Source organism: Marmota monax, unplaced genomic scaffold (genome assembly GCF_021218885.2).
Source record: "Marmota monax isolate L192 unplaced genomic scaffold, Marmota_monax_Labrador192_F-V1.1 WCK01_AAM20220418_F8-fsc00086, whole genome shotgun sequence".
NCBI classification, from domain to species: domain Eukaryota; kingdom Metazoa; phylum Chordata; class Mammalia; order Rodentia; family Sciuridae; genus Marmota; species Marmota monax.
Window position 1 is genome coordinate 6,413,828 of NW_026693086.1, and position 27,726 is coordinate 6,441,553.

Consider the following 27,726-nt stretch of genomic DNA (forward strand, 5'->3'; position numbering starts at 1 on the left):
ATATATCTCAGAAGGAAACTCAACATTAGGATGATAAATAGTAAACTGTTTGCTATAAGTCATAATTATAAAAATAAATGAAATTCAAAATCAACTCCAAATAGATCAAAGACCTAAATTTAAAGCCTAAAGTTACAAAACTTTAAGAAAAAATGGAGCTAAAGCATCATGACCTTGGATTTAGCAAGCACAACCAACAAAATAAAAAAATGTATTTACTGGATTTCATCAAAATTTAAAATCTGTATATCAAAGGAAATTATCAAGACAACTCACATTCATGAAAAACAACAACTCACAGAATGGTAGGAAATATTAGCAAACCAAATATCTGACAATGTTCTAGTACCCAAAGTACAAAAAACATACCACTGAATAGTGAAAAGACAGACAACCTTATAAAATGGGCAAAGAACTTGAGCAGACATTTCTCCAGAGAAGATGTGCAATACCAACAAGTGCAGAAAAAGATGCTTAATATTGCTAATCATTGGGAAAATGCAAATCTAACCCGCAGTGAGGGGCGTGGTTGTGGCTCAGTGGGGAGGGCTTGCCTAGCATGCACAAGACCTTTGGGTTGGATCCACAGTACTACAAAAACAAAGAACAATAGCAGCCACAACAATGAAAAAACCCCAAACCACAATGAGATACCACCTGACACCCACAGGGATCATTATAATAAAATTAATAATTAGGACTGGTGATGTGGCTCAGTGGTAGACTGCTTGCTTGGCATGTGTGAGATCTTGGGTTCAATCCCCAGTACTGCAAAAGATTAAATAATTTAAAAATGGAAAATAACCAGTTGTGTTGAGGATGTGAAGAAATTAGAACCCTCACATATTAATAGTAGAAATGTAAAATGGTATAGAAGCTATGGAAAAGGGCTGGGGATGTGGCTCAAGTGGTGGTGCACTCACCTAGCATGCGTGAGGCACTGGGTTCGGTTCTCAGCACCACATAAATGTGAAATAAAGATATTGTTCCACCTAAAAACTAAAGAAATAAATATTTTTTTTAAAAAAGAAGCTATGGAAAAGACTTTCATAATTCCTGAAAAAGTTCAACAGAGAATTTTCATATGACTTAGCAATTCCATTCCTAGTATACACTCAAGACAAATGAAAACATATTTGCACACAAAAACTTGTTTATGAAGGTTCACAGTAGCTAAAAGGTGGAAATAACACAAATGTCCATCAAGAGACGAACAGATAGACAAATTGTGGTATGTATGGTACTTTTTTTTCCCTAAGCATTTTTTAAAAACCTAGTTGTTATTTCTTGTTGCTTCATTGTCTTTGCAGCCATGATTTTAATGGCTGTACATAATTTCTTCCACATAGCCAATACTTAATCGAGCAATTACTAGGCAAGTGCTAGGCAAGTGTTCTACCACTGTGCTATATACCCATATATACCCAGACTATGCTCCTATTTTTTTCCTTTTGTAAATAAAACTTTGATCAATTTTTTTTTTTTTTTTTGTGTGTGTGTGTATGGGGTGGGGAATACTGGGGATTGAACTCAGGTTACTTTACCACTGAGTCACATCCCCAGCTCTTTTTTTTTTTTTTTTTTTAGTTGTAGATGAACAATATCTTTCTTTATTTTTATGTGGTGCTGAGGATTGAACCCATTGCCTCACACATGCAAGGCTAGCGCTGAGCCACAACCCCAGTACCCCCCAGCTCTTTTTAAAATTTTTAAGTTTTGAGACAAGTTTCTTAGGGCCTTGCTAAATTGCTGTTGAACTTGTGATCCTCATGTCTCAGCTTCACAAATCACTGAGATTACAGGTGTGCACCACTACACCCAGCTGATGAAGTCTTAGAGAATATACATCTCACAAGTTTTGAAGTTTTCTTAAAATACATCCCTAAGAATAGAAGTAGTGGGTTAAATCTGTGAATATTTCTCTAGCTTTGGTGGTGCTTAATTTTTATGAGTAGTTGTGATTCTTTTTCTTTTTTTTTTTTTTTGTTTTCAGTGGACACAACATCTTTATTTGATTTTTATGTGGTGCTGAGGATCGAACCCAGCGCCCCGTGCATGCCAGGCAAGCATGTTACCACTTGAGCCACATCCTCAGCCCCTGTGATTCTTTTTTTTTTTTTTCCAATTGGATCTTTTTTTTTTTTAGTTTTCAGCAGACACAACATCTCTGTTTGTATGTGGTGCTGAGGATCGAACCCGGGCCGCACGCATGCCAGGCGAGCGCGCTACCGCTTGAGCCACATCCCCAGCCCCCCCTGTGATTCTTAATGACAGTCAGCCTGTGTCTTTCTATCTTGTCCAAAGGATGTGAGGAAAGATTTTATTATATGTCTTAATGTATTTATACTAGATGTATAAAATTTCCCTAACCTTATAACCACAGAAAATAGTTCCTGCTTCATAGAGTGCTCATGTGGGTTAAATGTGTAGGTGCATGAGAGCTCTTAGAATGGTGCCTGGCTTGGAGTGAATATTCAGTTGTCATCAGTGATGATTCTGATCACTCTTATAAAGGACATGAGATTAGTTTTCTACTCTGATTCTTTATAGATTCATCATTGAAGTATTAGAGGTTGAGTTTTGGCAAGTTATCATCACTAGACAGCTGGCTTCTGACCATGAAGGGATTTTATTTTGCTTTGGAAGTTAGTTTTTTTTTTTTTCAAATACAGATTTATAAAGAGAGCTACAAGGTCAAAGTTGCGCAGCTCATCTCTAGTATATATGGCCTCAGATATGAAAAACACATTTTTGAGTGGGCCCAATCAAGATGATGAAGGAATTTTTGGTTGTGCTTGTTTATTTAGCCTTGCTTGGTTTAAAAAAGTACATGAAGCATTTATAGAGCCACATATTATACAACACCGTGCTTGGCATCTAATGAGACTCACAGCTGCTCCATGTTGGCCATTGTTGCTGATAGTAGCAGCAGTAGTCAAGTAGTATCATTAACAAGATAAAAATAAATAAATAAATAGCGAATGCTGGGGTTGAGGCTCAGTGGTAGAGCGCTCACCTAGCATGTGGGAGGCGCTGAGTTAGATCCTCAGCACCACATAAAAATAAATAAATAAAATCAAGGTATTGTGTCCAACTACAACTGAAAAAAAAATTTAAAAAATAGCAAAGGAAATTTGGGGAAATGATGGCCTGAAGCTAGTTAGGGTTGACATACAAAACATCTTTATAAAGTTCTGTTTATGCAATTGCTAAAAGTGGGTTATGGATTTGTCAAGCTTTCTAGAGGCCCAGGTAAATATTAGTTATATAATTCATGGGAAGCTTCAGGTAAAGTTCTCCTGTAGGTCCTCATCAAGATGCTCTTTTGTGGACTGGGGAGGTAACTCAGTGATAGAGTGCTTGTGTAGCATGTATGAGGCCCTGGGCTCAGTCTCCAGAACTGGGGGGGTGGGGGGAGGTATTCTGGGGTGCAGAGGGCCACATCTACATCTTCTAACCCCATCACCTACATATATATATATATATATATATATATATATATATATATATATATATATATATGGTTGTCAATGGACCTTTAATTAATTAAGTAATATATGGTGCTGAGAATCGGATCCAGTGCCTCACACATGCTGGGTGAGTGCTCTGTCACTGAGTCCCAGCCCCAGCCCTCTCATCCCAATCCTAATGCCAATAGCAGATTTATAGAATGTTAATTTAAAAAAAATGTATATATTCATTTAATATTTTTTTAGTTGTAGTTGGACACAATACTTTATTTGTTTGTTTTTATGTGGTGCTGAGGATCAAACCAGGGCCTCACACCTGCTAAGCAAACACTGTTCCACTGAGAAACAACCCCAGCCTCAGAATGTCAAATTTTAAGCAGGGTTGAACTCCAAGAAAAAACTAGCTACAACATGTTTCTTTTGGCTCTCTGGGGTTACTAGCTAGATACAGAGTACCTCTTCCTTGTCCTTCTCCAGCAGACATTCACAAAAAAATGAGACATGGTGGCCCTAGAAGTATCCAATTAGTAAAAAGATGTTTTGTTTGTGCCATGCTCCCTGCATTGGTATCAGAGACTGAAACTAGAGGCACTTCACCACTGAGCTACATCCCTGCACTTTTATTTATTTGTTTTTTAGTTTTAGGTGGACACAATATCTTTATATTTATTGGGGTGCTGAGGATTAAACCCAGTGCTTATGCATGCTAGGCGAGCACTCTACCACTGAGCCACAACTCCAGCCCCTTCCCTGCATTATTTATTTATTTATTTATTTTTCTGATTTTATTCATTTGGAACCTGGGATTAAAACCAGGGGTGTGTAACCACTGAGCTTACATCCCCCAGCCCTCTTTAAAATGTTTCAGTTTTGAGACTGGGGTCCCACTAAGTTGCTGAGGCTGGCTTTGAATTTGTCCTCTCAGCTGGAATTATAGGTGTGTGCTTCCACTGGCTTTGAACATGGGTTTTGTTACACACTAAAAATAAAAGGTCATTGGGGGACTTGGTGGTAATATTTGGAGGTTTTGGTGGTGGTGATTTTTTTAATATGTTTTTAGATCTGCCCACTGAGTTTGGAGCAAGCCTGCCTTTTATAGGGCAATCAAGTTGTTCTGACCTCAAGCTACTCTAGCTCCAGGTCATCTGCTGGGCCTCCTTCCCTTTTTTCTCAGAGGTCTACGACCTATAACCTCAGAGAGCTTGAATTTGACTCTCTTCCTTCCATTTTCATTAACACCCATTGTGTCCCAAGCCTTTTGCATGCTAGAAATTGAACCCAATAGTGCTTTACCCTGAGCTTAGGACTTTGCTAAGTTGCTGAGGCTAACCTGGAACTTTGGATCCTCTTTGCCTCAGCCTCCTGAGTCACTGGGATCATAGGAATGTACCACCACACCTGTGAGGCAAGTGCTCTACTTGTGAGGCAAGTGCTGCATCCCCAGCCCAGATCATAAGATCTTCAAGCAAGATTGGGGTCCTCTCTGGGCAGCAGCACCATTCCTGATGGATTTTTATCCTGTTGTAGGAATCAGGTGACTTTGTACAGCCTCCTCAGCTCTGACTAACTAGACATCCATGGGATGGATGCTTTAGTCTGGAATTTCCTGAAAAAAAGTTTCCCAAATCACAGATGCAATGTGGGGAAGAAAGATCATGCATCTTGGAATTAGGGGGCCATGAGTTCAAATCAGACTCTGACATGCACTCCATTATTATTATTTTTTTAAATTATTTATTTATTTTTTAGTTTTCGGCAGACACAACATCTTTGTATGTGGTGCTGAGGATCGAACCCGGGCTGCACACATGCCAGGCGAGCACACTACCGCTTGAGCCACATCCCCAGCCCTGCACTCCATTATTAACCACAATTTCGTAATCCATGAAATGGGACTAATAAAGCTCCCTTCACAGAAGACCCTGCGGTAAGAGATAATAGAGATAAAACACCTAAGGAATCTAGCCCATAGAAAGCGCTCACCCACAGGTAGGTACTAGGGATTGAACCCAGGTGTGTTCTATCACTGAGCTGCTTTCCCAGAGCTATTTATTAATTATTGTTATTAATTATCATGCCTGATATAGATCTATATCCCATATATATGGTACCAGGCATTGAGCCCAGGGGCACTTAACCACTGAGTCACATCCCTGCCCTTTTTATTTCTTATTTTGAGACAAGGTCTCTCTAAGTTGCTTAGGGCCATGCCAAATTGGTGACTGGCTTTGAACTTGTGATTCTCCTGCCTCAGCCTCCCCAGCCGCTGGGATTACAGGTGTGTGCCACCGAGCCCCGCCATGACCTTTTATTTTTACTGTGAAACAGGGTCTGGTTAAATTGCCTAGGCTGGCCTCAAACTTGCAATCCTGTCTCAGCCTCCCAGATCTACGGGATTACAGGCATGCATCACTATGTCTGGTTCACGATCCTTATTTTCGGGTCACAAAACTGATCCTCCATCAAGGGTCCTTTTGAAGCAGTAAAAATGAGGAAAATAATATCTAGCATTTACTGAGCACTTACTATATGACACTCAGATTCTAAGTGCTTTACACAATTTACAGGTGTTCATTACAGTAACCCTTTGAAGTAAGTATGATTATTTTACATATAAGAAAGCAGGGGCTGGGGATGTGGCTCAAGTGGTAGCGCGCTCGCCTGGCATGCGTGCAGCCCGGGTTCGATCCTCAGCACCACATACAAACAAAGATGTTGTGTCCACCGAAAAATAAATAAATAAATATTTAAAAAAAAAAAAAAAAAAGAAAGAAAGCAGAGGCTCAGAGAGGTTTAGTAACTTAAAGGAGGAGACCCGCAAGGAGGCCCACTCGGGGTATCAATCAGGCAGTCAGGCCCTGCCCTGCAGATGCAGGCCCTAGAATCATCCAAATGGTCCCGAATCGACACAATAGACTGCTCCGCCCTTCTCGGGAAGAACATGAACGAATAACTCCAGAGAACCACTCAGCCTGCTGGAGCAGAAGGGGTTATTCCCACTGAGACGCCAGCCCCGCGCTCCTAGAGAGGCCCCATGTGGGCGGGAGCCGCGCGCGCTTCCTGCGAGTGGCCGGGACTCCGGGATTGCGACCCGCTGGCTCTGGGCTCGGCGCTGGACGCTCGGGCCAGGTTGCGCGCCGGGTTGCGGCCTGGGGCCCCCATCCTAGAGGGCGAAGGGAGGAGGAGCCCCCACCTGAGCCGCGGAAAGGGAGGACGAGGGGCCAGGAGCCGAGGGGGTGCGGGCAGCGGGGCGGGTCTCTCCGGGGACCTTCGGCCGCCCGGTGGCTGCGGGTCCTCTGGTACCCGAGGCTGCCTGCGGCGGGCCCAGGCGGCCGCCCGCAGCGGCAGGGACTTCTGGAAGGACCCAGCCCGCTGCGCAGGGCCCTTCAGGTGACACTGAGCCTTCTAGAGTCCCCGGGTAAGGAGCCATCGTTCCTCCACCTCCCCAGGGCGGGCCTGGCCACCTCCTTGTAACCCTCATAACCGCCCTGCGGGTCGTGGCGGGGTGTCCCTAGGGGCTGTTTGACAACTAGACTTGACAAGGTCGCTCAGCCGCAGGGCAGCCACCAGGCAGATCTGGTTTTCAGGACCCTCCACGAGGTGGCCGCGACCCGATCCAGATTCTCTAAACTCAGTCACCCTGAAACCAAACTGGCTGTCCTTCCCCTTCGCAGGCAGAGGGCTCATCCTCAGTCCAATTGGAACCTCGGTTACCTTTACTTACCTGCCACTCTTAGCCACTTCCCTGGTCCCCACCTTATCATACTCTTTGGTGGCTTAACTACAGCCATCCTCCTTTCCCCACCCCCACTTTCTGGATACTGTTCTTATTCTCAATCCATAGAGACTTGCTGCTCTCCGTTCTCTCCTTGAGAGATAAAAAGTTGCTCTTCTTTGTTCTCAAGAAACAGTAACTTGCCTTCTGCAAAATCAGGTGATACTTGCTATGCCAGTGACAAGGGCCAAATCCGCCGCTAACGCGCGGCCATGATCCCGGCCTATTAAAGGTGATACTCAAGGGGGAGTTGCTGCTGCGTCCCTCTCCTGCCACTGTCTCCGCGCGGAGCAGCCGGTCAGGTCCCTGACAATAAATCTGCTTATGCCTCTATCCTTGGAGTGTGCCCCTGTCCTGCTTCACATTTCTTTCAGTCTTCATCTTTTGCAACTAACCTGGTTTTCCAGTCCTACTGCCACCATCTTTGCACCCCTCTGTCACAAACTTCTGTCACTAATGTAATCTGCCATCTTAACTGCTTCTTTCTTTTTGCACAGGCCACTTTGTAGAGTCCTCCAACCCTTGCATTGAATGGTTCCCTTGTGTGTTTCCACACACACACACACACACACACAACTTGTTAATGATTTGCTAAGTCCAAATCAAAACTCCTGAACTTGGCATTCAAGATAATTTGAAATCTGGCTCCAGCTTACCTTTCTAACCTGACCTCTCTTGGTTCCTTAAGTAGAGGTCATAAACTGGCAGATTCAACTGAAAAATGGGTTTCCACCGGCCAGCAGAATTTCTTTTTAAATTTAACTCGATATTTGTTTTTAAATTAGGTGATATTGTTCTTTAAAAAATCCAAATTTGAGGGCTGTAATTGTGGCTCAGTGGTAGAGCATTCACCTAGCATGCGTGAGGCACTGGGTTTGATCTAAAGCACCACATAAAAATAAATAAATAAAATAAAGGTATTGTGTCCATCTACAACTAAAAAGTATTTAAAAAAAAAATCCAAATTTCCACCAGGCATGATGGCGGACCCCAGCAAATCAGGAGGCTGAGGCAGAATAAGTTCAAGGCCACCCATAGCAATTTACCAAGACCCTTAGCAACTTAATGAGAATTATGTCAAAATAAAAAATAAAAAGGGACTGGGGATGTGGCTCAGTGACCCTGGATTGTTCAATACCCAGTACAAAAAAAAAAAAAGCGGGATTGTGGGTAGTTCTTGGGTGTGATACTGGCCAAATTGTATTGTTGCATTGTATGCATACATTAATATGTAACAACAAATCCCATCATTATGAACAACTATAATGCACCAGGCTGGGAATATAGCTCAGTTAGTAGAGTGCTTGCCTTGCATGCACAAGGCCCTGGGTTCAATCCCTGGCACCACACACACAAACTATAATGTACCAACAAAAAACATGGGGGGAAAAGTCCAAATATATTGCTTATTTTGAAACAATAATGCTAGCACACTTGGTCCATGTTCTTGCATTCAGTAACTGGCTTAAATTGAGAAGTGGCTGCCCCCTTTAGATAGGGCCATGACTCCCAATTTGCCATAGTCCTCACCACTCCCAAGACCTCCCGTCTCTGAGCCTGAGAGTCAGCTGTTGTGCTTGCACTGATGGTTTTCATATAATAGTGAACATTTATGGGACTCATGTCTCTACCAAAGTATACATGTGGAAGTTAGACCAAGAGGAATGATGTGTAAAAGACAACTGAGAATGTACCCAGTCTCTTTAACTCATTTATTTTTCTTTCCTGGACCCCATAGCCATTTGAGTCTGCCACTCCAGCCTTTTATGAATCAACACAGCTAGATTAGATGCTTCACAGATTTTTATGGCTCTGCTGTACCTTCTCCAGTGAGTAAACTCTATTTAGCAAGGTCCAGAGCTACTTTTACTCTGCAAAGGCTTCCCAGACAACAAACCATCCATCCATCATCCAGCCACCCACCCCAGCAACACTTTTGGAGTCCAGGGACTAGGTTGGGTGGGTATGACCATATCACTATTACCTCTCCCTCCTCTGGATTTCTGTATCTGTCCTTAAATCACAGTCTTACTGTTAAATATAACATCATAATGTTATACAGTGACTTGCACTTAGTAGGTAGACAATAAATATCACCTGGTTAAATGGCATGGTCATGCACATGTCTTCTAGTTTCTCAGGCCTTTGTATCTGTCTTTGCACTGTCCTAGTGACTAGCACAGTGCCTGACACATAGTGAACATTAGGTGATGTGGGAGGAAATGTGCTATAGCCAGGCGCCCCAGACAAGTTTCTGGTGCCAAAGTTGGAAACAGCCCACCCAAACCTTAATATACAGAGGAATGAAGAAGAAACCCCAGAAAACAGAGGAGAGGCCTTACTCAGTCCTGAAAGCAGGAAACATGTCACAGACCACTTGACCTAGAGGTTCTGCTCAGGATTCAGCTGAAGCTACCTCTAGAGCTCAGCTGTATCCACGTGACCTTGTGAGCAAAACATCCAGCTGGATTCTGATTCTGAATTCCAAACTTTAGAGTGACAACAATGGTTGTCAGTACTGAGGCACTCTTTCACCCAAACACTTGCCAAGAGCTTCATACCATGACCTCCATTTAGCCTCCATGACATAATACTATCTCTAGTCTACAGATGACAAGCCCCGGGTTTCTGTGCCCAGGAAGCCTGCCTAAGCAGAGCCAGGATTTCAAATGCACCGGACCGATTCCAGAGCCCCCATGCTCCTTTAAAACATTGAGGGCTAGGCTGGGGTTGGGACCCCAACTCTTTTTCCTCAATTTTCTCTACCATACTTCTTTAACTCCCTGCCTAAGAGATCAAAATATATATCATCAGGAGCAAGAGAAGTCTGAAGAGAAAACTTCAGATTTGTATTTCTTTATTTTATGAAACTGACAGATAACGTAGCTCCAAAGTCTTGAGTGATAAGCTTATACTAACAGAGGGAAGCCACTTTCCAAAGAAAGGGCAGAGAGGGTTGGGGTTGTGGATCAGCAGTAGAGTGCTCACCAAGCATGTGTGAGGCACTGTTTTCGATCCTCAGCACCACATAAAAATAAATAAAATAAAGGTATTGTGTCCAACTACAACATATATATATATTTTTTTCTTTTTTTGTTTAAGGGTAGAAGGGGAGAGAGAGAGAAATCATGTACTTATTGAATACCTATTATATACCAGGGAAGGTATTAACCTATTTTACAGAAGAGGAATGTGAAGCTTCAAATGTCATATAATTTTGCGAGCATTAAGCTGATGCTGAGGGGGAAAGTGTGGATCAGATACCAGGCTTGGTGGTCACAAAGCGTCTAACACTCACCACCCTAGTCCCTCACTGCCTAAATGTCATTCTACACTTTCTCTTCTTGTACTTCAGTGTTCTTGTAGATAGGTCTGTGGAAGGAAAAACTAATGCCTCCTAACCAAAAATAGGTAAGTTTTATAAAATATCCTTGTAAAACTTTTCTTCTTTATCACAAAAGTGCCCAGTACATTAGTTCATTCATTTATTCATTCAATAAACACATTAAGTACTTACGCTGGGCTCTCCTAGGCCCTGTAGATATGATTATTGAACAAACCATATAAAAAGTAATTTTAAAAAAATCCTGCCCTTCATGATTTTTTGCTTGTTTTTTTTGAGCTGTTGGGAACTGAACCCAGGGCCTTGTACATGCAAGGTTAAGTTCTCTACCAATTGAGCTATTTCCCCCGGCTGAAATTCTGCTCTTCAGGGCTTAAATTCTACTAAGGAGGACACATAAAAACCAAACCAAACCAGACAAACAAACATAAAGAGAAAATAAAGTGAGGAAAGGAAGATAGGAAGTGTGGGGATCAGGGAAAATGTCAAAATTTTGTATGGGTTGGCCAGGGGGACTTCTCTGAGAAGGTAGACTTTTAGTAAAGACATAAAGGAAGTAGATGTTTAATAACTGGCTGCCGGAATAAACAAAACAATTTTTTTTTTTTGTATCAGGGATTGAACCCAGGGCCATTTAATCACTGAGCCACATCCCAACACCTTTTAATTTTTATTTTGAGACAAGGTCTCACTAAGTTGCTTAGAGCCCCTGCTAAGGTGCTGAGGCTGGCTTTGAACTTTTGATCCTCCTGCCTCAGCCTCCTGAGCTGCTAGAATTACAGGCATGTGCCTGGCAGGAATAAATTTTTAAAATGATGCTCCCTCCAGGAAGGAAACTGCAAAGCTACTCAAATATGATATGTCATCCTTGAAACAGTACAAGAAGCAAGAAAAATCACAAAAGATGAAAGTCCTTTTCCTTTTCACCATTCCCTTTTGTTCTTTCTAATTTTGCCCAAGGAAGTTTCTCACTTCTCGCGGAATGTGCACCAAACTCATTTCTGTTCTGCCCTTTCTGTTCTTCCCTCCACAATCCCAATTCCATCATGGCTAACTAAGAAATGAGGTGGCTATTGAGGTGGGACAGCCTGAGGTGCCTCCTTCAATTACATGAGCCAGAGCATGAAATGGTGCCTGAGCTTGAGATGGGCAGACTTCGGAGATCCAGGAAATCATCTGCAGGGCCAGAAGGTCCAGCAGAGCACCCCAGAGCTCTCAAGAATGAAAGGGAAGAAACAAAAATATGTGGTTCTTTTTATTTTTGCTTCCTGGGATGTTGCTTTTGATTTAACAGCTTTATTGAGATATAATCATATTCCATACACTTCATCTACCTAAAGTGTACAACCTACTGATTTTTAGAATATTTACAGGTGTGGAGAGTCGCCATGGCCAGCTATCCATATGGGCAGGTGGTATCCCACCCAATGTGGATCCTGAGGCCTACTCCTGGTTCCATGCTGAGAGCCATTGCCAAGTAGGTATGATGCATGGCATGACCCAGGTCATTTGAAGTGACATTGCATGTAAGGTGACCTTGCTCAAGGACCAGGGCGGATCCAGGTTTAGGGTGTATCCTGCTGGGAATAGGGCGTATCCTGCTGCCTCAGGCTTGCCACTCCTTGAGTTCCCGTTGAGTTCTCCCAGGATTCAGAGAGTATTTGGGATTCAGAGCCCGGTGGAGTGGGTGGGTTTTGCCCAGAATGTGGATTTTGCCCAGAACGTGGATTTGCCCAGAACGTGTGTGTAAAGTGCCGGTGACAATTCGAGAATAAAGAGTTGCTGTTTGAATCTACAAGGTGTGTGGTGGCTCGTGATTTTGTGCCCAGCCAGACTGCGGCAGTTCCAGTCAGTGGACTCAGGTCACAGTGGCTACATCTCCAAGAAGGAGCTAAAGCAGGCCCTGGTCAACTCCAACTGGTCTTCATTCAATGTCAAGACATGCCTCATGATGATAAACATGTTTGACAAGACCAAGTCAGGCCGCATTGATGTCTATGGTTTCTCAGCGCTGTGGAAATTCATCCAGCAGTGGAAGAACCTCTTCCAGCAGTATGACCGGGACCACTCAGGTTCCATCAGCTACACAGAGCTGCAGCAAGCTCTGTCCCAAATGGGCTACAACCTGAGCCCCCAGTTCACCCAGCTCCTGGTCTCCCGCTACTGCCCACGCTCTGCCAGTCCCACCATGCAGCTCGACCGCTTCATTCAGGTGTGCACCCAGATGCAGGTGCTGACCGAGGCCTTCCGAGAGAAGGACACCACGGTGCAGGGCAACATTCCGCTCAGCTTCGAGGACTTCGTCACCATAACAGCTTCTCAGATGCTATGACCCAGCCTATCTGTAGACAGTGGAGCACATCAAGGGACCTTTCCTGGCTCCTTAGAGTGGGAGAAGCATGTGGGCCTCTCTTCTTTTCTTTCCCCTCCTAAAAAAATTCTCCCTAGCTTGATGCAGCACTGTTCCCAAAGAGGGTTGAGGATTCTGCATCAGAGCCACCAAATAATGGATCCCTGGACTGTGGCCATACAGGTAGGAAGGAGCCTGACCTAGGAGAGGACTGGAAATTGAGTGTCCTGACAGGCCTGAGCAATCGGCTGTGCCTCTGGCCCTTAGCTTCCCCCTCTGTGCACTGACACCAGTGTTAAGTGTTCTTCAGCCTCTTACCATTAGCATCTGCCTTCCCTCAGCGGCTGTCCTGTCAGATGAGCCCAGCTTCTCCAAAATGGAATTGACCAAGCTTGAGAGAGATTTGCCTGTGGGACCAATGGCTTGGATTCCTGCTCATTCACATCCTCAAGTCCTTGTGTGTTAACTTCTAACTGGGGGCTGTCCCTGCTCAGGGAGCTGGGACAGTCTGCCCTCTGGGTATCTCAGCCAGGCTACTGCCCTCCAAAGCTTGGAACCTTCAATTGCCTGCCATGCTCCGCTCTGCTTTAGTTCCTGGAGGACAGATGTCACCTCCCACTGCCGATGCTGTTGTTTTTGTTTGTTTGTTTGTTTGTTTTTGTTTTTTAATGTGTGAGTTATCATATGGGGCCAAAAGTCCAGTGAAACTGTAAGCTTCAATAAAAGAATGAAATTCTGTAAAAAAAAAAAAAAAAAGAATATTTACAGGTGTGCAGCCATCACCATAATCAATTTTAGAACATTTTCATCTCTCCAAAATAAATCTTGTGTCTCTTAGCTGTCACTTCTTTTTTCTCCTCAGTCCCCCTCCCCAAACCCTAGGCAACCACTAATGTACTGCCTCTGTAAATTTCCTTAATCTTGACATTTTGGGGCTAGGGTTGTGGCTCAGCGATAGAGTGCTTGCCTAGCATGTGCGGGGTGCTCAGTTCATTCCTCAGCGCCACATAAAAAATAAAGTTATTGTGTCAAACTATAACTAAAAACAAAATATTTAAAAAGATCTTGACATTTTGTATAAATGACACATATTGTGTTTGGCTTTAATTGGCTTTTTCCCCCCTTTGCTCTTTTTGGAAGGTGGTTGAGTGATCACTGACAAATTTGTGAAGGTGTATTTGGAACCACTTCTGAAGGGGACAAAAGTAACAGGAAAAACAAGAGGGAGATCTGTTTACCTTTTATCACTCTATTTTTGCTTTGAAAGTAACCATAAATGTAAATAGGATAGAAATGCTAAGTAAGCCAGGTGTGATGGTGTACACCTGTTATCCCAGTGGCTCTGGAGGTTGAGGCAGGAGGATCAAGAGTTCAAAGCCAGCCTCAGCAACTTAGTGAGGCCCTAAGCAACCCAGTGACACCTGTCCCTAAATAAAATATAAAAAGGGGGCTGGAGATGTGGCTCAGTGGTTAAGCACCCCTGGGTTCAGTCACCAGTACCACAAAGGAAGAAAAAAAGAAATCCTAAATAGATGAAAGTGGGAAGTACTGCAAATTAGTTTATATTTCTGTGGACAATTTTTAATTTTATTTTTATTGGGGTGCTGGGGATTGAACCCAGGGCCTTAGTGCAAGCAAGGCAAGCACTCTACCAACTGAGCTATATATATCCCCAGCCCATCTGTTCGCGATTTTCTTTCCCTGTTTTTACATATTGCCTTCTGTTTGTTAACACTGTGTAAAGTCAATAATCACAAAATTGGAAAACCTGGGTTCTTTATATTGTGACTCAGCCACCATTCAAGTTTACTATTCTGCAAAATGAGGGGGTTACCATTATCCTCTCCAGCAGCATCTCCTGAGTTGCAGGCACAGTCTTTCAGGGATCTGTTGATATTTTACTTCAAGCTGCCAACCTAGACTTTACCTTTCTTTTCTAAAAGTTCAGTATACAGAAAGTGCAGGGGGCTGAGAAGATCTTAACTTCGTATAACATTTTAAACATTTACAAAAAAAAAAAAAAAAAAAACAACAACTTTACACACGTTATCAAAACTGTTAGCTAGAAAGGGCCTCAGAGGACATCTAATCCAATCCCTTCGAAATAAGAAGAGGAAACAATCCCAGAAATAGGATGTGATTTGATCAAGGCCTCCCCCAAGTCAGTGCCAGAGCTGGGGTCAGTTCTAGGCTTCCCGTGCCTATGCATTTACATATGAGGAAGCCCAAGCCCCAACAAACTTAAGGAATTCTATAAGAACGGGGCCTGTCAGCCCTGCCGGGCGCGGTGGCACACTAATCCCAGTGACTCCAGGAAGCCGGGCAGGAGGATCACAAGTTCAAGACCAGCCTCAGCAATTTAGTGAGACGACGTCTCAAAATAAAAAATAAAAAGGTCTGCGGATGTGGCTCAGTGGTAAAACGCCCCTGGTTTCAATCCCCAATACCAAAAGAAGAAGGAAGGTGATGGGGGGAGTCCTGTCAAAAGGGTGGGATCCTTGGCGATCACCTAGAGTCCCATTCCTCCACTTTCAAATGGCTTAGACGAGGGTCCAAAATTTCTTGGAATTTCCTGGACCTAGATCCTCCGAGCTTGCAATGAGCCTGAATGAACGACCGGGAGGGGTCCCAAAGGCAGAGGGATCTTTCTTGGAGCCGGGCGGTGACAATTACTCCGGTCCCCAAGCTCCTCCTCTGGACCTAATGCAGGGGAACCCCGCCTCCGCAGCCAACAGCTGGGAGAGCGGAGCGTGCCCGGGTTGGGGGCGTGGTCTTACAGCAAGCCAATCCCAGGCCGCATCATACTAGGTGGCCCCGCCCCTCCCCTTCAGCTCTTCGCTGGGGAAGCTGTGCGGTGACCCAGGCAACCGCCAAAACTAACCGCCCGCCTACTGCAATCAGCCGGTGTTGGCACCACCGTTCGTGAAGCCGAGGTCCTTTAAGGGACAAAAAGAATAAGGAATTTAACTGGTTAGTTGAGTAGCGTGAGTTTGGAACTGAGCAGAGGGAAAGGCTTACGCGGAATGAAAACTCGGTGTCTCTAAAGTACCTACTGTCCAAGGTACTGCAACAAGTTCTTGCTCTCTGGCCCCGGTCCCACTACCTGCTAATGTTAGTAGTGGTCTTTTTAGTAGTTAGTAGTGGTCTTATTGCAAGGGATAGACGTTTGATTTTACATTTAACGTTTATTGAGCGCCTGCCTGTTGTGAGGTCCCAGGCTCAGTGAAGGAAACAGATTTCTGCAGTCTTGAAGGTTATATTCTAACAAAGGGAGGCGATGCATTATGTGGTGTGTTAGAAGGTGGTTACGAGGTTTGGGAGAGGAAAAAGTAGGGCAGTTCACATCATTAAATAGGAGGTCAGGTTAAACACCAGTGGGAAAGTGAGATCTGAAAGAACTGAAGGAGGCTAGGAGAAGAGCAGTCCAGGCAGAGAGAATAGTTGACATTATCAAAAAGAAAAGAGGGGCTGGAGAGAGGAAAGTGAAATAGAGTGCAGATTTCGCAAGGTCCTGTGTGCGTGGCAGTTACTCCGGAATGGGGAGCATTGCAGGATTTTGAGCAGAAGAATGACACCATCTGACTTATGTTTTAAAATAATTGCTCTGGCTGCTGTGTTTAGAACCAAATGAAAGAGAATATTGACAGAAGCAAGGAAACCTGCTAGAAGGTTATTACAATAGTGCATAGTACAGGGTGCAGGAGATGAATATTGCTTGGAACAGGTTAGTATGGAAAAGTGCTCAGATTTTTTTTTTTTTGGGGGGGGTACTGTAAATTGAATTGAAGATCTCTTATGCATGAGAACTCTACCACTGTGCTACCCGCCCCTGGCTATTTTAATTTTATTTTGAGACAGGGTCTTGCTAAGTTGCCAGTCACAAACTTGTGATCTGACCTAGCTCAGTGGCCCATGCCCATAATCCCAGCAGCTCAGGAGGCTGAGCCAGGAGGATGGAGAGTTCAAACAGCCTCAGCAATGGGAAGGCACTAAGCAACTCAGTGAGACTCTGTCTCAAAATACAAAATTGGGCTGGGATGTGGCTCAGTGATGGAGTCTCCCTGAGTTCAATCCCTGGTATCCCAAAAAGAAACAAAGCAAACAAAGGAAAAACTTGTGATCCTCCTGCCTCAGTTTCCTGAGTACCAGAATTACATGCATTCACCAAGTGCCTGGCCAAAAGTGGTTAGACTGAATGCATTTTGAAGGTAGAGATGATATCAAGAGAGGAATTAAGACTCTCTAAGCCAGATCTGGTGGCCTATTACTGTAGTCTCAGCTATTTGGGAGGCTGAGGCAGGAGAACTGATTGAGCCCTGATATTGGGCCACATATCAAGATCCCATCTCAAGGGGCTGCAGTTGTTTGTAGTTCAGTGGTAGAGTGCTTGCCTAGTATGTATGAGGCACTGAGTTTGATCCTCAGTACCACATAAAGATAAATAAATAAAATGAAGGTATTTTATTCATCTACAACTGAAAAAATAAAACAAAAAGAAAATCCCATCTCAAGAAAGTCCCTTTAAGGGGCTGGGGATATGGCTCAAGTGGTAGCATGCTCGCCTGGCATGCGTGCGGCCCGGGTTCGATCCTCAGCACCACATACAAACAAAGATGTTGTGTCTACCGAAAACTAAAAAATAAATGTTAAAAATTCTCTCTCTCTCTTAAAAAAAGAAAAAAAGAAAGTCCCTTTAAGGATTTAGCCTGAGCAATTAAAGGGGGGCTTGACATCGACTGAGGTAGAAAAGGCTAGGACCGGAGGAACAGAATTGGAGACCCAGGAAAATAAGTATTTATAATATTTTACAAATTAGAATCTTTTGGTCAGAGAAGCATGGTTGTAACCAGAGCATGTAACCGAGTTTGCTAACTTAGATGAGGATCAAGAAGATGTTCTTCCACCCCATATGGATGATGGGGGGTTGGGTACTGGAGATTGAACCCAGGATGCTTTACTACTGAGCTACATTTCCAGCCCTTTTTATTTTTTGAGACAGAGTGTTGCTAAATTGCTCAAGCTGACCTTGAACTTGCAATTTTCCTGTCTCAGCCTCCCCAGTGGCTGGGATTACAAGTACCAGGTGAGACCAAAGGAAGTTTTTAAACAGGCTTATTACACAAAGAGAAATTGAGAGCAGCCAAGAGATAATGGAAAATTTTGAATGCCTTCTGGTGAATATGGATGGCCACTCAGACCCAATCGCTCACTGAAAACAATAAGATTGCAGGATAGAGGGGTTTGGTATAGCATCAGAAGCAGTTTGGAGTTCAACTGCAAGTTTCAAAGATGCTGCCCAGAGAAAAGAAAAAGTGGTTCTGGAAGAGAGGGAGGGAAGGAAGTAGCTTCTGGATGTGACAGTGCTGTCAAGAAGGCTCGGGATTCTGAAGATGGTAGCAATGCAAGAAAGGTCAGACATATTCAGGTGAAAAACATGGAAAAGTTAAGGTCTGGAATGAGATGTAATGAAGTGGCTGCACAACAGAGTAAGGATAAACCCAGGCAAGGGTTGACTTGTGTTGGATGACCGAGGATTCATTTTAAGCAGCAACATTTGCCTTTCCTGTAAGTAGGATGGATAAGCCTGTGTTTATAGACCCTCCAGCTAAGACAAGGAAGAAAATATTATGTAAGAGACTGAAAAAAGATATATACAGAGGCATGGAATATAGTTTGGTGGTAGAGCACTTGCCTAGCATACTCAAGGCCCTGGGTTCAATCTCCATACTGCATACACAAACACACACACACACACACACACACACACAGTGAAGAATTACCAGGCTAGGGGCTGGGGAGTGGCTCAAGTGGTAGCATGCTCGCCTAGCATGTGTGAGGCACTGGGTTTGATTCTCAACACCACATAAAAATAAAGATATTGTGTCCACCTAATATATATATATATATATATATATATATATATATATATATATATATATATATATATATTTTTTTTTTTTAATTACCAGGCTAAAATCTAAGTGAAAGTGTGAATCCAGAGAGAATCTAAGCACTTATACTGTGTTTACCCCAAAGGTATTTGCCAAACTAGGTGAACATGAACTGGTGAAAGTAGATAGGTTATTGTGAGCAGGTGAATGAGCACATAAATGTGAGCAGGCATTGCAGAACAGAGAACTAGTCCAGGGTCTGCTGAGTAATTAAGAGGAGATGCCCCCGACCAAGGCTGGGATCCCAAAGCAGTAGACCAAGAGTAATTTGACCCAGCTTCCTTGACACCTCAGGGAATTGGGAAAAAAAAAATTCTTGGTGAGAGTAGAGAAGAAAGAGGGAAAGAAATTATTTCTGAGAAGTTGTGATGACACACCAGACCTGGGGTGGATATGCAGCTCTAAATTACATAAATTTTGCAGTTAAAAATACTCTTTTTTTTTAAGATGTTGATGGACCTTTATTTTATTTTATTATTATTATTATTAGTAGTAGTAGTAGTAGTTATAGATGGACACAATGTCTATTTTATTTCTATTTATTTTTATGTGGTGCTGAGGATCGAAGCCAGGCCTCAAATGTGCAAGGCAAGCGTTTTACCACTGAGCCACAACCCCAGCTCCGGACCTTTATTTTATTCATTTATTTATATATGGTGCTGAGAATTGAACCCAGTGTCTCAAACATTCTAGGCAAGCGCTCTGCCACTGAGTCCCAAACCCAGCAGCTTAAAAATACTCTTAGCTATAAATTTCAAGTGCCTGCAGAAACAGGACATTGTGGTGTGCACCTGTAGTCCTAGTTATTTTGGAAGCTGAGGCAAGGGGATCACAAGATCAAGGCAACTTAGTGAAACATTATCTCAAACAATGTTAGTTAACTGGAAGAGGCAAATACAAATCTTCTAAAATGTTTTCATGGAGAATATAAAGTCAAAATATCCACATAGAGAAATAAGAAAAAGCAGAATCTGACATACAAACACTAATATATTGGAATTATATTCAAATTATAAAATATCTGTGAATATATGTTGAAAGAAATAAAACATGAGCTTGAAAAATATTTGTAAGGAGCAAGAAACAGCATCAACCCGGCATGGTAATGCATGCCTATAATCCCAGTAGCTCAGGAGGCTAAGGCAGGAGAATCCTGAGTTCAAAGCCAAACTCAGCAAAAACAAGGCACTAAAGCAACTCAGTGACACCCTGTCTCTAAATAAAATACAAAATATTTTATTTTGGGGATGTGGCTCAGTGGTTGAGGGTCTCTGAGTTCAAATCCCTGGTACCCCCCACCAAAAAAAAAAAAAAAAGAGGAGGAGGAGGAGGGAAAGAAAGGAAAGAGAAAAAATAAACAACATCAAATGACCTATCAGAGCTGAAAAGAAACAAATAGGACTTTTTCTTTTTTTCTTTCTCAGAACTGGGAATTTAACTCAGAGGTTCTGTACCACTGAACTGTATCCATAACTCTTTTCTTTTGTTAATATATATAAGCTTTTAGTCGTCGATGGAACTTTATCTGTGGTGCTGAGAATTGAACCCAATGCTTCACACTTGCTAGACAAGCACTTTACCACTGAGCTCTACCACCAGCCTCCATAAATCTTTTAATATAAATTTGAGACAGAGTCTAAGTTATGAAGGCTGGCCTCAACTTGCAACCCTCCTGTCTCAGCTCCCCATGCCTGACCCAAATGGAAATTTTCAGAAATTAAACACAATAATTGAAATTTAAAACTCAATAGAATGGAAATTTTTTATCTGATAAAAGATATACCTATAAACAAGTTCACAATTGTGAAACATGGAATACTTTCTTTCCAAGATTGCAAACAAGTCAAGGATGTCCACTCTCACTACTTCTATTCAACATTATACTGAAATTTTTAGCCAGTGCAATAAGGCAAGAAAAAGGAAACACATGAGAATTAGAAATCAAGAACCAAAATTATTTCCATTTGTGCCTGACATGATTATTTACATAGAAAAATCCTAAGGAATCTATAACATTACTACAACAGATAAATTAATTTGGCTCTGCCTTGGATACAAAGTCTATATTGCAAAAATCAGTTGTGGGCTGGGGATATAGCTCAGTTGGGAGAGTGCTTTCCTTGAATGCACAAGGCCCTGGGTTCAATCCCCAGCATCACAAAAAAAAAAAAAAAAAAAAATCAGGTGTAAATTTTCAGCTGTAAATTTTGTATATTATTAGCAAAAACTGAAAAGCAAAATTTAAAGGATGTCCACATTACAACTCTTCATTTAACAAAGTCCTAGAAATTCTAGCCAGCATAATAGGGCAAGAATAGGAATTAAGAGGCATACAGACTGGAATAGAAGAAATAAAACTGTCACAATTTGTAGATTACATAATTGTCTATAGAAAAAATATCAAGGAATTTACCAAGAAAATTCTAAGGGTGGGAGATGTGATTTCGGGTAAAGCTCGCCTAGAATTTATGAAGCCCTGGGATCAACCCCCAGTACTACAAAAGAAACAAAACAAAACAAAACTCCTAGAACTAAGGTCTAGGGATTTAAGTTCACCAAGGTCTAAGGAAATAAGACACACATTTTTCAAAAGCAATTATATTTCTAAATATTAGCAATTAACATGTGGACATTGAAATGAAAAATACAATATCATTGCCAGGTGTGATGTTGCACAACTGTAAACTTTGTGACTTGGAGTCTGATGGAGGAGGATTGCAAGTTCAAGGCCAGCCTCAACAATTCAGCAAGACCTTTGTCTGAAAAAAAATATTTTAGAAGTGCTGGGGATGCAGCTCAGTGGCAGAGTGCCCTTGGGTTTAATACTCAGCATGGGAAAAAAAATCATCTACAATCTCTCAAAGTATGAAAAAAAGAAATAAGTAACCTAATAATTTATAACCAATAAAATGTGTATAGGGCTTCTATGCCTAAAACTACACAACACCGATGAAAAGAAATTAAGGAGATATCTGTAAATGGAGAGATATGCTGTGTTAAAGGAGCAGAAGCTCAAAAAAAGAGAGAAGACTCAAATCAATTCTCCCCTATTTGGTACACAGATATAATGGAGTTCCTATCAAAATATCCCAGCAAGATTTTTTTAATAGATAGAGATAAGATTATTCTAAAATTTATATGAAAAAGCAAGGGCAGGGGGTGCTGGGTTGTGGCTCAGTGATAGAGTGCTTGCCCTAGCATGTGGGAGGCACTGGGTTTGATCCTCAGCACCACATAAAAATGAAGAAATAAAGGAATTGTATCCAACTACAAATTTAAAAATATTTTAAAAAAAGAAAAAGAAAAGGCAAGGGAAATAGAAAAGCTTGAACAAAAATTGAAGAATAAAGAGGGGCTGGGATTGTAGCTCAGTGGTAGAGTGCTTGCCTAGCACTTGTGAGGCACTGGGTTCAGTTCTCAGCAATGCATGTAATAAATAAAATAAAGGTCCATCAACAACTAAAAAATAAAATAAAAGAGGAAGGAATAGGGCTGGCAGACTGCCATCAGATGTTGGCACTTAATGTGGGGCTTCCTAACCTCCAGAACTGTGAAAAATAAATTGCTGTTCTTTATGAATTACCTAGTTTCAGGTATTCTTTTATAGCTCAGTAGCAGAGTGCTTGCCTACCACCTGTGAGGCATTGGCTTCAATTCTCAGCACCACATAAAAATAAACAAAAGTATTGTCTACAACTAAAAAAAAAAAAATGTTTTTAAAAAATAAATAAATAAATAAACAAAATAAAGGTATTTTACTCATCTAGTTAAAAAAAATGGAACAAATAAAGGCAGGCTGTCCATCTACAACTATTAAAAAAAAAAATTTGGAGGGAAGGAATCACTTTCCAGATGTTTTATTTAAAGTTAACCAAGACTGTGGAATGGATTAGAGAACCCAGAAGAGATACACAAATATTCCCAATGGTTTTGTTGTTGTTATGAAAAACCAGCCTCTATCTCAGAGCAAAACCTGTCCAAGGAAGGGACATGGCCTTTGTCCTTGGAAAAACCCACAGAGCACTCCTAAGCACATTCCCACCCTGCTAAGTTGTTTATCTACAAATAACAGGAGAAATCTGCTGCCCAGGTGTCCCTGACTCAGTCAGGCTAGGTGGAGATCAATAGCAACCCCCTAGCAGCCACCAATCAGCATGAGACAGGGAAATACCTGGGATGCCAGATGACCCTCCCAGTTTATGGTGGTTGATAACATGTTGGGAAACCATGTAGTTCAGTATGTACACCCCTCTTGGCTTAAACCAATCAGTTCAAATGAATCCCCCTTTTGTACTGACCAATCACCCCTACCCAACTTGTTCCCGCCAGTGAATGTGCTAATCATGTTTTAGAGTTGTTATTTTATTTTCCCGCGGTGTGTGATGATTTGCTAAAAGAGGCTATGATGTATGTGAAGTCCCTGCCCTCTCCAAAGAATGTATAAAACTGCTGCAAAACCTGGGCTGGGGCCTCTCAGTGTCACCAGTTGCTGTGTGTGCTCGCTGAGGACCGAGCTAGCTTGCAATAAATTTTACACCTAAAGCATGATTCATAAAGGAAAAGGGTGATATATTGGACATCAGAATTACAAACTTAAAAATAGCTTTATTGAACCATATATAATCTGCATGCCATGCAACTTACCCATTTATACATATTATATACTTTAGGTTTATTGTTCAATGGTTTTTGTACATTATTTTTTAAATTGCAATATGCTATAATGTAAAACTTTCTATCTTAACTATTTTATTTTATTTATTTTTTTGATTCAGCAACATCAATGTTTATAAAAGCACAATTCACAATAAACAGCCAAGTTATGAAATCAGTCCTTAATAGATGAATGGATAAGAAAATGTGGTATATACACACCATAAATTTTACTCAGCTATAAAGAACAATGGAATTATGTCATTTGCTAGTAAATGGATGAAACTGGAGAATATCTTGCTAAGTGAAATAAGCCAGGATCAAAGTCAAGGGTTTGTTTACTCTCTTTTGCAGAAGCTAGAGATAAATAAGAAATAAAAAATGAAGGGAGACCTCATGAAAATAGAAGGGAGAACTGGAATAAACGAAGGGGACTGAGGGGAGGAAAGAGGAATGGTTAGGGGAGGAATTGTAGATTAAAATTAACCAAATTATGCTATGTGCATGTGTGAATACATCATGATGAATTCCACTTTTATCTATTTTTTTTAGTTTTCTTATTGTGTTATTTATATAGTATCTTTTTTTTTGCATTACAATCCTTATTACACATATAGAGCACAATTTTTCGTATCTCTGTATATAAAGTATGTTCACGCCAATTTGTGCCATTATACATGTACTTGTTTTTGCATTATAATTCTTTTTTTAAAGAATTTTAATATTTATTTTTTAGTTTTCGGCAGACACAACATCTTTGTTTGTATGTGGTGCTGAGGATCGAACCCAGGCCACACGCATGCCAGGCAAGTGCGCTACCGCTTTAGCCACATCCCCAGCCCGCATTATAATTCTTAATACACATATATACCACAAGTTTTCATATCTCTGTTTGTATATAAGGTATATTGACACCAGATTCAAGTCTTCATATATATACTTTAGTTGTTTTTTTTTAATATTTATTTTTTCATTGTAATTGAACATAATACTGTTGAGGGCCACAACCAGGTCAAGATGGCGCCTGGCACTTTGCCAGGAGGAGTGGTTTGTGAAGTAACGCCACCCATCCATTAAGATGATGGAGATTCCTTATTGGCTGATTGCTGTATCTAGATGATGTTAATTGAAACAAGCTGTGTATAATCGGTTGGGTATATATACCTCTGCTGTCCTGCAATAAAGCGGCTCCCGCTGTTTCAACCTTCACAAGTTGCTTGTCACCCCCCCCCCATTATTTTGTCCAGCAAGACTGCAGCACAATACTTTTATTTTATTTGTTTATTTTTATGTGGTACTGAGGATTAAACCCAGGGCCTCACACATGCTAGGCGAGCACTTTACCACTGAGCCACAGCTCCATCCCCCATACATGTATTTTGTATAATGATGATCATTACATTCCACCATCCTTGCTAATCCCCTTCCCCTCCCTTTCCCTCCCACCCCTCTACCCTATCTAGAATTAATCTAATCCTCCCATGCTCTCCCTCTCTACCCCACTATGAGTCACCTCCTTATCTTAACTATTTTTAAACTCAAAGGCAATAATTACATTTGCATTGTGGTGCAACCACTGAGCTATACTCCCAGTCCATTTTGTTTTATTTGAGACAGGGACTCCATAAGTTACCCAGGCTGACCTTGAATTTATATCCTCTTGCCCCAGCCTCACAAGTAGCTAGGATTACAAGCATGTGCCACCATGCCTGCCCAAAACTTTTTTATCACTTCAGACAGAAACTGTGTTGTGTTTGAATGTATTCCTTCCAAAATTCAGATATTGAAACTGGCCAATGTGACACTGAAACTGGCCAATGTGACAATATCGAGAAGGGGGGACTTTAAGAGGTGACGAGGTTTTGAGGCCTCCTAATTTAGAAATGGAATTAAGTGCCTTTATTAAGAGTTTGATGGGAGCTGGGGATGTGGCTCAAGCAGTGGTAGCGCACTCGCCTGGCATGCGTGCGGCCCTGGTTTGATCCTCAGCACTTCATACAAACAAAGATGTTGTGTCCGCCGAGAACTAAAAAATAAATTTAAAAAAAAAAAAAGAGTTTGATGGAAGGAGTTTTGCTCTTTTGCCATGTGAGTATGAAGTGTTACTACCCTTTGGAGTACTCATTGTTCAAGGCATCTTCTTGGAAGCAGAAAGCAGCCCTCATCAGATGCTAGCAATCCTTAATTTGGGGCTTCTTAACCTCCAGAACTGTGAGAAATAAATTGCTGTTCTTTATGAATTATCTAGTCTCAGATATTCTTTTATAGCAGCACAAATGAGCTAAGACATCATTGAACTCCCGGGCTGAAAAGCCCCAGCATAGTGCTTGCTGATCCCAAAGAAAGAACTTGGAGAGGATTTGGACATTTTCTGACTCACGAACTCCATGGCAACAGCAGGCTGGGACCATATGGAGGGCACAATGTACTTACAAGCTGGGGGAATAGATACACAGGATGGGTTGTGTGCCAACTGTGCATATGAGTTTCTTCAGATATTTTATTAAGTACATGTCTTTACTTCAAGGCCAAGGTCCTTCTGCTTTGATTCCTACAGTAAAGATTGGAGATAAGTGGCCAGTTTGCCTCCTCCTTACCCTGCCTTGGAAGTACATTCTTTGAAGTCTTTCTTAGCTTACCTCCTGGAACAAGCATTCCTGGGCCCTGACCAGTGTTAAACCCCACTGACACTCATTAAGTAAGAACTTCCCATGTTTCCCTCTTGCTAGCTATAGGTTACCTCTTGGTGACCTTTAATCCCCTTTCCGTCTTTTTTAATTCGCTTATTCTAAGTATTTCATCTAAGTGGAATGATAAAATATTTATACTTTTGTGTCTGGCTTATTTCACTTAGCCAAGTTGATTCATTTCATAGCATCTATTGGAAGGAGCTTGACTTTTTTTTTTTTTTTTAAGAGAGAGTGAGAGAGAGGTAGAGAGAGAGAGAATTTCAACATTTACTTTTTAGTATTTGGTGGACACAACATCTCTGTTTGTATGTGGTGCTGAGAATCGAACCCGGGCCGCACGCATGCCAGGCAAGCGCGCTACAGCTTGAGCCACATCCCCAGCCCAACTTTTTTTTTTTTAAAGAGAATTTTTTTTTAAATATCTATTTTTTAGTTTTTCGGCGGACACAACATTTTTGTTTGTATGTGGTGCTGAAGATCGAACCCAGGCCGCACGCATATTAGGCGATTGCGCTACCGCTTGAGCCACATCCCCAGCCCCAGGAACTTGACTTTTTAAAAAAAAAAAAAAATTCTTTTTTCAGTTGTAGGTGGACACAATACCTTGGCTTATTTCATTTAGCATGATAGTCTCCAGTTCCATCCATTTACCAGAAAATGCCATAATTTCATTCTTTATTATGGCTGTGTATATATACCACATTTAAAAAAATATTTTTAATTGTCAATGGACCTTTATTTATTTATTTACTTATTTTATTGATATGTGGTGCTGAGAATTGAACCCAGGGCCTCACACATGTTAGGCAAGTGCTCTACCACTGAGCCATAACCCCAGCCCATCCACATTTTCTTTATCCATTCATTTGTTGAAGGGTTCCATAGCTTGGCTATTGTGAATTGAATTGCTATATACACTGATGTGGCTGCATCACTATAGTATGCTGATTTTAAATCCATTGTGTATATGCTGAGGAGTATGATAACTGGATCAAATGGTGGTTCCATTCCAAGTTTTCTGAGGAATCTCCATACTGCTTTCCAGAGTGGTTGCACCAATTTGCAGTTCCACCACCAATGTATGAGTGTAGCTTTCCCCCACATCTTTGCCAACATTTGTAGTTTTAATTGGCATTTCTCTAATTGCTAGAAATATTGAACTTTTTTTTTATATATTTGTTGACCGATCATATTCCCCCTTCTGTGAAGTGTCTTTTAGTTCCTTTACCCTTTTATTGATTGGGTTAGTTGGTTTTTTTGTGTTAAGTTTTTTTGAGTTCTTTATACATCCTGGAGATTAATGCTCTATCTGAGGTGCAGGTGGCAAAGATTTTCTCCATTCTGTAGGCTCTCTGTTTACATTCCTGATTATTTCCTTTGCTGTGAAGAAGCTTTTTAATTCGATACCATCCCATTTATTGGTTCTTGATTTTACTTCTTGTGCTTTAGGAGTCTTGTTGAGGAATTTGATTCCCAAGCCAACATGATGGAGAT

General features: G+C 41.6%; 1 protein-coding gene across 1 annotated transcript; it reads left to right on the forward strand.

The window, feature by feature from the left end:
• Positions 1–6,504: 6,504 nt before the first annotated feature.
• Positions 6,505–13,637, forward strand: LOC124099350 (peflin-like). Its single transcript, XM_058582689.1, has 3 exons — positions 6,505–6,769; positions 11,893–12,069; positions 12,388–13,637. Exons 1-3 carry the CDS (start codon positions 6,505–6,507, stop codon positions 12,918–12,920), a joined length of 975 nt encoding a protein of 324 aa, XP_058438672.1. The 3' UTR covers positions 12,921–13,637.
• The last annotated feature ends 14,089 nt before the right edge of the window (positions 13,638–27,726 follow it).